General features: G+C 52.1%; 1 protein-coding gene across 2 annotated transcripts; it reads right to left on the bottom strand.

Annotated features, from left to right (window-relative positions):
* GPS2 (G protein pathway suppressor 2) lies at positions 1–9,279 on the bottom strand. 2 transcript variants are annotated; one of them, XM_088655598.1, is made up of 10 exons: positions 9,081–9,279; positions 8,032–8,141; positions 7,836–7,948; positions 6,366–6,445; positions 5,701–5,783; positions 4,325–4,475; positions 4,110–4,196; positions 1,959–2,038; positions 806–901; positions 1–544 (listed from the first exon to the last, which is right to left on the bottom strand). In XM_088655598.1, the coding sequence occupies exons 1-10, from the start codon at positions 9,172–9,174 to the stop codon at positions 380–382; spliced, it is 1,059 nt and encodes a 352-aa protein (XP_088511724.1). In that variant the 5' UTR covers positions 9,175–9,279; the 3' UTR covers positions 1–379. The 2 variants fall into 2 exon arrangements, with proteins under 2 accessions (XP_088511724.1, XP_088511723.1); XM_088655597.1 differs by having other exon boundaries at positions 257–544; positions 6,366–6,478.

The raw sequence follows: 9,279 nt of genomic DNA on the forward strand, positions 1-9,279 counted from the left end.
AGCCGCCCAGAGTGGCTGGGGAAACCCAGCCAGATGGGCAGGGTATAAATAAATTATTATTATTATCTACTTGCACTTTTGGGCGTGCTTTCGAACTGCTAGGTTGGCAGGAGCTGGGACCGAGCAACGGGAGCTCACCCCGTCGCGGGGATTCGAACTGCCAACCTTCTGATCAGCAAGCCCTAGACTACAGCGCCACCCACATAAATTGATGCACCTAAGTTGGCAGCATCCGACAGGAAGCCTGGTTGGCGGTGCTGCTGCAGGGGATTGGCCTTTTTCAGTGGGGGTTCCCCACCTGCAGAATGACCCAAACCTTAGGCTGTGCAGAGGCCAGCTGTGGCCGGCACACTAGTGAGGAGAGCCCCTCTGCGTACGCTCAGAGGTACTGCCATGGCACGGCAAGGCTTGGGATCGAGCGCCGCTCCCCACCCACCCACCCACCCGGCGAGATACTTACTGTGTGGGGTTGCTGTGGGGCCGTTCCGTGGGAGAAGCTGCCTGGGGAAGCCGGGCGGGCCGGGTGGGTGTACGCCAAACTGGGCTATAAAGGAGAGAAAGCAGGGTGGGGTGGGGGGGACAAAAATCAGCAAGCAGGAGAGAGCAGGATGGAAAGGGGCTGGGCGTCGCGACGTAGGTGGGAGAGGCACCCACCTGGGACAAGCCGAAGGAAGGCAAGATTCAGAAAAGGCTAAAAACAAGAGGAACCACAACAACGCATTACGGGCACGGAGAACCGTATAACTGGGAAGCGCTGGGAAGAGGGGGGAGCGGAAGCAGGAAAAGGGACAGATTCTAAGCTTACCTTTGCAGCTGTCTGCATCTGGACAGGGATTTGGGGGGCTTGTAGGAGGCCCGGGTTGGGGTGCAGGGCTTGGGGGTGCATCGGACGTAGGGTCGACTGGAGAGGCAAGGACAAGAGGGAGAGGGAGAGCAGAGAAATTAGACCGCCTCTCGAGGCGACAGGTAATGCGCTCTGCACCTGCTCTGAGTATTCCATGGCAGAGTCCCGGCAGGCAAACGTTCTTCCCAGGCTCCTGCCCAAACTTAAAATTTACCCCCCCCCCCGCGTGGTTAGAAACAGTCGAGAATGGCTGTATTCGCACCTCTGCGATGCCATTTTATACAGTCATGGCTTTCCCCCCAAGGATTCTGGGAGCTGAGGGTCTTTATTTTTTATTGGAGACCCGTACCCCCCCCCTCAGAGAGGTATTACAGAGTGGTTCAACAACCAATCCCTCTTCCCAGGGATCTCTGGGAACCGTAGCTCCTTAGGAGGGGGCGGGACTTGCGTCTCTTAGCAACCCGCAGCACCTGTAACAAACTACAACTCCCAGGATTCTCTGGGGGGAACCGCAGCTGTTTAAATATATGGTGCGATTGAAGCCGACGTTTCCCCAAAACAAAACCCATAAACCTTCGCGCTGTGCTGAAGCTCACCTCGCCTCCTTGCCCCGCGAGACCCTCATTGCGTGTGACCCTACCCCACAGAAGGTATGGAGGCCAGGATGCCCGTCAGAAGTGGGACAGGATGGGGCCTCTCTGCTCCTAGAGAGACTCGCCTCGCTCCATCCCTAAAAGCCACTCAGCCCAGGGGATTTTGGAGAAGGGTGGGCAAGGTGAACCAAGGTGCGCCGGCCACGAGATTTTGTGAGCAATGTCCTGCTTGGGTCCGGGCAATTGGATCCTACTTAGGTTTGCGGCTGATGACGCACCACTGCCATATGGGTTTCTAAATATTGTTAGCCGTCTCGTAAGACCTCTGTGGGATAGCCCAGTGGGTAAGAGAATAGGGCTTTTCATCTCGTGGCCGTGAGTTCGAGCCCCACGTTGGGGCAAAAAGATTCCTGCGTTGCAGGGGGTTGAGCTAGATGACCCTCGGGGTCCCTTTCCAATTCTACGACTCTACAAAAGAGCACGGATATTTTCAGAGAGTGATGCTCCGGGTGCGAACTCACCGAATCGGTAAATCCCGACTGCTGGTTCGCGTGCTCCAGTTGTTTCTGCAGAGGGATGGCTGTGCTCGGAGGAATGAAACCTGGAAAGGGAAGGTTTTAAAGAGCTAAGCGCGAGTCTAAAGGGACAGGGCCTTGAAAGAAGTGTGGAGCTGGTTCGTTTTCTCTTTCCTTTTCGGGCAGCATCTCCCAGTGCAGCTCCCCTGCCATCTCAAACCAATCCCCCTCCATCTCAATTTCCTAATCTTTATCTCCCAGGCACTGCCTTTGCTTGGGTCGCTTCTGCTGATACATCAACCACAGGGCACAGAACACGTTTGTTTTCAGGACTGAAAATCCCAGGGTACCAACCCATGACAGGCACCCCAACTAACCACTTGGCAAAAGGGCAATGCCTCAGGCCAGCCAGACCTGAGCTGCTTGTGTGATCCTGCGGACCAAGAGGGCAACTTAAATGATCAAAGGGATTATCTTCCTTCCTTCCTTCCTTCCTTCCTTCCTTCCTTCCTTCCTTCCTTCCTTCCTTCCTTCCTTCCTTCCTTTCCTTCCTTTCCTTCCTTTCCTTCCTTTCCTTCCGTCTTGTCTCTCCATCTTCTTTTCCCCTTCTCTGTGTTTTCATTTTCATTTCATTATTTTTTCAGTCTCGATAAAAAGACACCCGATATTAATCTTAGCTTTTATCTCCCAAATCTCAACAACGATCATTCAAAATGATTAAGGGGGATGCAGCAACGCCCCGTGGAGAAAAGGTTCTGCAGCATTTTGGACCTTTCCGTATAGAGGAAAGGAGAAAAGTTTATGAAATGAACGCCTGTCGTGGAGACAGAGGGGGAGAGAAAAGCTTTCTCCCCTCCCTCCTAACGCCAGAAACCGCGACGGCGTAAGGTTCAGGACGGATCAAAGAAACTCCTCCTTCATGCGGTGCTCTGGAACTCCCTGCCTCAGGAGGCAGGGACGGCCACAAACGTGGATGGCTTTCAAAGAGGATCGGACAAATCCACGGAGGAGGAGGGGACCGCCGATGGCCTCTAGCCAGGAGGCAGAGATGCTTCTGATTACTGTATCAGTATTTGTGCTCCTTGCCTGCTTGTGAGCATCCGCTTGGCAGCAGGATGACAGACTAGATGGGCTGCACTGATCCGGGGGGCTCATATCCTGTGTGAGTGTCTGGAGGTGGTTGGAGGATGGATGGCAGCTAACAGATTGAGGCTGAATCCTGACAAGACAGAAGTACTGGTTTTTTTGAGGTGGGTGGGTGTGGGGGACTCCCTGGTCCTGAATGGAGTAACTGTGCCCCTGAAGGACCAGGTGCGCAGCCTGGGAGTCATTTTGGACTCACCGATGTCCATGGAGGCACAGGTTAATTCTGTGTCCAGGGCAGCTGTCTACCAGCTCCATCAGGTACGCAGGATGAGACCCTCCCTGCCCGCAGACTGTCTCGCCAGAGTGGTGCATGCTCTAGTTATCTCTCGCTTGGACTACTGCAATGCGCTCTACATGGGGCTACCTTTGAAGGTGACCCAGAAACTACAACTAATCCAGAATGCGGCAGCTAGACTGGTGACTGGGAGCGGCCGCCGAGACCACATAACACCGGTCTTGAAAGATCTACATTGGCTCCCAGTACGTTTCCGAGCACAATTCAAAGTGTTGGTGCTGACCTTTCAAGCCCTAAACGGCCTCGGTCCAGTATACCTGAAGGAGCGTCTCCATCTCCATCATTTTGCCTGGACACTGAGGTCCAGCACCGAGGGCCTTCTGGCGGTTCCCTTGTTGCGATAAGCCAAATTGCAGGGAACCAGGCAATTCTCGGTGGTGGCGCCTGCCCTGTGGAACGTCCTCCCATCAGATGTCAAGGAAATAAAGAACTATCTGACTTTTAGAAGACATCTGAAGGCAGCCCTGTTTAGGGAAGCTTTTAATATTTGATGAATGGTTGTATTTTAATACGTTGTTGGAATCTGCCCAGAGTGGCTGAGAATAGAATAGAATAGGATATTTTATTGTCATTGTACATAGTACAACGAAATTCAATGCCATCCCATAAAAAACAATATAAAAACACAATTACAGCCACACACACACACACACCCATCACAACTCTAATATATTATTATTATTTATTAGGATTTGCCAACACTTCTGCAGACCTACCAGGCTGAGCAGTGGGGAAGTGGCTGTGGATTGTGTAGCCGGCCTGCTGTTGCGGCAAGTACTGCATGGTGGGGAAAGCAGAAGGCCCTGGAAGGAAAAGGAGAGTGGGTTGAAAGCCCGGCTTGCTCTGTCCCTGCCTCCCACGCCGCGGAGGGAAAGGGCTCTGGCGTGGCAACCGGTCACCCGCCCGCCCCTCTTGCAGGCTCCATCCTCACCTCGGATCGACTGGCTGCTGGCGTAGCTGACGGGCACCGTGTGTTGGCTCTGCCCCACGGCATAAGGGCCGTGCCCGGACTGCCCGCCTTGGTACTGGCCGTGCTCTGCTGTGCTGGTGGCGAAAGTCGGCTGCGTGGCAAAGTGGCGAGACTGGAGAGACAAAGCGTGCACAAAGAATCATAGAATCATAGAGTTGGAAGAGACCACAAGGGCCATCCAGTCCAACCCCCTGCCAAGCAGGAAACACCATCAAAGCAATCTTGACATATGCCTGTCAAGTCTCTGCTTAAAGACCTCCAAAGAAGGAGACTCCACCACACTCCTTGGCAGCAAATTCCACTGCCGAACAGCTCTTACTGTCAGGAAGTTCTTCCTAATGTTGAGGTGGAATCTTCTTTCCATTGCTCCGTGTCCGCTTCTCTGGAGCAGCAGAAAGACGTCCCTTAGGGTTCCCGCGAGGCGCACCAAATCTGCCTCCTGGGTGTCCTGCTCCCCCCACCTCACAACTAACCACTTTGTCTTATTTGCCACGTGACAGATTTTTTGTGTTTCCCTACCGTAAACGGGCCTGTGGCGCTCGGGAGGAAGGGCGGCTTATCAAGTAAATAAAAAACCACCGTAACAGAAGCAATAGCAAAGGCAGAGCTGCTGCCGTCCGCCATTTTGAAAGGGGAGCCATTTTGTGAGGGAAGAACTAACCGTTTTGTCTTGTTTATCTGGGGGGGGGGGCATACCCAGAATACTGTAGTTGGAAGCAGCATCCGGGAGGAAATCAGAAAAATATCTGGGAAAATCCGGACGCATGGCAACCCATGTCGGCAGTGTTGTTTGTGCCAAAAAAAAGAGAAAGCTCAAAAACGTCAATTTTTGTTGAGATTTCCCAAAAAACAGGGCCCCCCCCCTCACCCCGCGATAAAAAGCTCAACAACTTCCTTTCCTTTTCCTTGAAAAGGAAACAGGAAATTTATAACATCAGCCCGTGGAACAGAAAGAATTTGATACTGTATAATAAGGAGGTCTGGAAGTATCTAAGATAGAACAGGACGATATATACCAGTTATAAGCCATTCATGTTACAAACAAAGCTTTTTGTGTTTGATTATATATTATTTATACACCATTTTTGTAACCTTTGTTTTTGTTATGTATTTGTGAAATCGAAATATCTTTGTATACCGATGATATATCTATTCTATACTATGTAAATTTCTTTTTAAACAATAAAGTTAATTAATTGTTTGTTTTTATTTTTAAAAAGGAGGTTTCTGCTGATTAAGCAACGTGCCCCCCTCTTGTCAAATAAATTAATAAATCCTTTGGGGAATACTTTGAATTGAGTGCTAAAAAAGAGATTTTTTTGGGGGGGGGCACTCACTGTGATCACTTGAGGTCCAAACATCTGCTTGGCTCGATCAGCAGATATCAAGGTTCCGGCCCGGTTATGGCCTCCAGGGCTTCCTGCAGAGAAAGGGAAGGAATCCCATTGACGTCAAGATGTACAGAGGGCGAGAAAACTCCTTCCCAAAGGGGTGGAGGGCCAAGTCTTCCCTTTCCTCTGCCCTCCCCTCTCCTGTGCCAGCAATCCTAACAAGGGGGAGGCACCTCGGAGGCGCAGCCTCTGCTTTATACACGGAACGTCCCGGGTTCGATTTCCGACATCTCTCGCTAAAACTGGATCGCAGGTGGAGACTGGCGGCCCGATTCAGCACAAGGCGACTTTGGGTGGGGAAATAAAGGCTCCCCTTCAAACGGCAACGAAAGGATGCACCCCCTTAAGGCCCGCGGGCCTCTCCCTTTCCACTGAGATCAGCAGAGGGGGCCCCCCCTCGGTGGTGGAGTGTCTGGGTTTGCAAGGGGAGGGGAAAGCGAGAGGGGAAATGTGTGTGTTTGGATAGCAAGAGTCTCCACGAACTTTCCAGGAGGAGGGACGCACCCTGAGCATCGTTCCAGGAGGTGTTTGAAGCACACCTGCCTGATCCGTGGCCGAACTCTGCACAAATCCTCTCAGTTCCCCACCGACGTGGTCAAAAAGAAACACACCTTGCATGTTGAGGATGTGAGTCCCTGCGTGGACAGCCATTCCTTGCTGGTAAGCGGCTGCCGTCAGAGTCGTCATGTCGCTGTGGACAGGAGGAAGGAGGTCAATAAATCGCCTGCAATAATGGCGGCAAGGAAACCCAGCTGAGAAAGAAAACTGATTTTTGCCGGCGCCTGCTCTCGCCATTCGCGGCCCCTTTGGCATGAAGGAAGGGGAGAGCTGAGCCGGCAGAGTCAACAGGAATTGAGAGAAGCATTGGCTGACTTCCCGGTTCCCCACACATTGTGATTTTTTGCATAGCGCGCACACACACACACACACACCACTTCTGAAAGTGTGCGTGCGGATGAAGTGTCCATGCACACGAAAGCTCAAACCAAGAACAAACTTAGTTGGTCTCTAAGGTGCTGCTGGACAATTTAATTTTTTTAACAATATATTTCTACACACAACACAATTCGCGATAAATTACCATGTCCAAAATTACGAAACTGGTACAGTCGTACCTCGGAAGTCAAAGTGAATGCGTTCCGGAAGTCCGTTCTGACTTACAAAACGTTCGGAAACTAAGGTGCGGCTTCCGATTGGCTGCAGGAACTTCCTGCAGCCAATCGGAAGCCACGGAAGCAGCATTGGACGTTTGGGTTTCAAAGAACGTTTGCAAACCGGAAAACTCATTCCCGGGTTTGCAGCGTTCGGGAGCCAAAACGTTTGAGTTGCAAGGCATTCAACTTCTGAGGCATGACTGTGTCGTGCTAATGGACTTCAAACCAGTTTTGGACGATATACCCAACATATTTATTTTATTTTATTCTTTTAATTTCTATATCGCTTGATATTTTTAAGAAGCTCAAAGCGGTTTACAGCAAGGGTCGGCAAGGTTTACCTCGCCTGGGGCGGTTCACTACCGTGGAGATCGCTCCGTGGGCCGGATCGCGTCTGCACATGCGCAGACGCAATTTCCGCCGCTGCGGAAACGAGTCCCCACTCCATGCTGCGCCCGTTCAGCGCAGCGCGCGGGGACTTGCTGAGCGGGCGGCTTGTGGGCCGTTTAAACGACCCCTGTGGGCCGCTTGTGGCCCATGGTCCACAGCTTGCCGACCCCTGGTTTACAGCATATTAAATCAATGAAACATAAATAAAACAATTTGAAGAAAATCAAGTATAGAGTATGCAGTCAAAGCAACATAACATCGCCCAGCCCTATGTGGAGACCAGTATTCCAATGACGCTCACACCCCAGAACAGGCCATGGACAGTTTTATTTCCAATTTCTTGCCTAATAACTTCCTAATAAGCATGGAATTCGCCTTTTTCACGGCGGCCAAACCCTGGCTCAACCTCTCCACGAGGACCCTGTGGCCTTGCTCCTGCTTGCTCACAGCCAGTTCAGAACCCACGAACATAAAACACACAGTTAGGATTCCCCCCCATCCCAGCATGCATCACTCAACGCTTGTGACCTCGCCAACCTTTGCTCCTTGCGACGTCGTTTCTCTTCCTCGTGAAGCACTTTTTTCAGCTGAAGGAAAAGCTGGTGTTTCTCCTCCTGTAGGGCGAGCAGTTTCTCTTCCAGCTTTATGACCTGCGGGTGCAAAAGGGGTCCGAGGTGAGCCGGGAGGTCTCCAAGGATGGAGGCCTCCCGGAACACAGGGCCGCCCCACAGACCTGCTCCTTCGTCTCCTCCAGAGACATCCGCTCCTCCAACTCCTTCTTCCGCCGCCTCTCTTGCTCCTCTTTCATCTTCTGCTCCATCATCTTGTCGACTTCCTCCTCCTCTGCAGGACACGGAGGAAAAGGCACAAAAACAGTCGGGAGGAATTATCTTCCCAAAATGCAGCTTCCAAGGGGCCTCAACTCCGTTCAAGACACATTAAGGTTCTGCACCAACTTAGGCAGGAAGAACCAGTTGCACAGATATGAGATGGGGGACATTTGGCTTGCCAGTAATCCATGTGAAAAGGATCCAGGGGTCTCGGTGGACCACAAGCTGAACGTGAGCCAACATTGTGATGCAGCAGCAAAAAAAGTGAATGCTATTCTAGGCTGCACCAACAGAAGTAGTGTCCAGATCAAGGGAAGGAATAGTCCTGCTCTATTCTGCCTTGGTCAGACCACACCTGGAGTCCTGTGTCCAATTCTGGGCACCACAATTTAAGAAGGATATTTGCAACCAAGACAGTCTGGAAAACAAGCCCGATGAGGAACGGTTGAAGGAATTGGGTATGTTTAGCCTGGAAAAGAGGGGACTGGGAGGAGATCTGGCCGCCACCTTCAAATACCTGAAGGGCCGCCCCATGGAAGAGGGAGCAATCTTATTTTCTCCTGCTCTAGAGGTTTGGACAGATTAAAGTTACAAAGGAGGAGATTCTGACTAAACATCAGGAAGAGCTTTCTGACAGCAAGAGCCTTTTTGACAGGGGAAGCGTCTCCCTGGGAAGATGCTCCTTCCTTGGAGGTTTTTTAAGCAGAGGTTGGAAGGTCTTGGAAGTTTCAGTCGAGATTCCTGCATTGCAGGGGGTTGGGCTGGATGACCCTCGGGGTCCCCTCCAACTCTACAAAAATCCTGGGGGAATCCCGCAAGTTTGTGGTCGCGGGGATTCCGCGCCGCCTTGAGCACCTTGCAGGCGGGGACACAATCTCAAATGCAAATGCATGCAAATGCAAATGCATGCAAATGCACCCCTCCCCCGCCTCTCTCTCTCTCTCTCTCTCACCCTGCCGCTTCCTCTCTCTCTCCACCATGACGTGCCGGTGCAAGGCGCGGGCCATGGCCGAGCTCAGCTTCGGCCTCTCCAGCAGCGCCGGCATCGCGGCCTCTCCGGCTGCCCGGGGCGCCCGGGACCCGAAGGCGAGAAGGCGGAGGCGGAGGCTCCTCGGAGGCCGCGGGGAAAGAAGAGGAGAAGCCCGGGAGAG

Source organism: Zootoca vivipara, chromosome 12 (genome assembly GCF_965207765.1).
Source record: "Zootoca vivipara chromosome 12, rZooViv2.hap1.1, whole genome shotgun sequence".
Lineage (NCBI taxonomy): Eukaryota > Metazoa > Chordata > Lepidosauria > Squamata > Lacertidae > Zootoca > Zootoca vivipara.

Excerpts from the sequence above, each read along its gene's own strand:
- GPS2 (XM_088655597.1), bottom strand. The coding sequence starts at position 9,174 with ATGCCGGCGCTGCTGGAGAGGCCGAAGCTGAGCTCGGCCATGGCCCGC. Across the intron at positions 7,949-8,031 it reads TGGAGGAGACGAAGGAGCAG|GTCATAAAGCTGGAAGAGAA; the intron begins GTCTGTGGGGCG and ends TTGCACCCGCAG. Across the intron at positions 2,039-4,109 it reads CTTCCCCACTGCTCAGCCTG|GTTTCATTCCTCCGAGCACA; the intron begins GTAGGTCTGCAG and ends TTCCCTTTCCAG.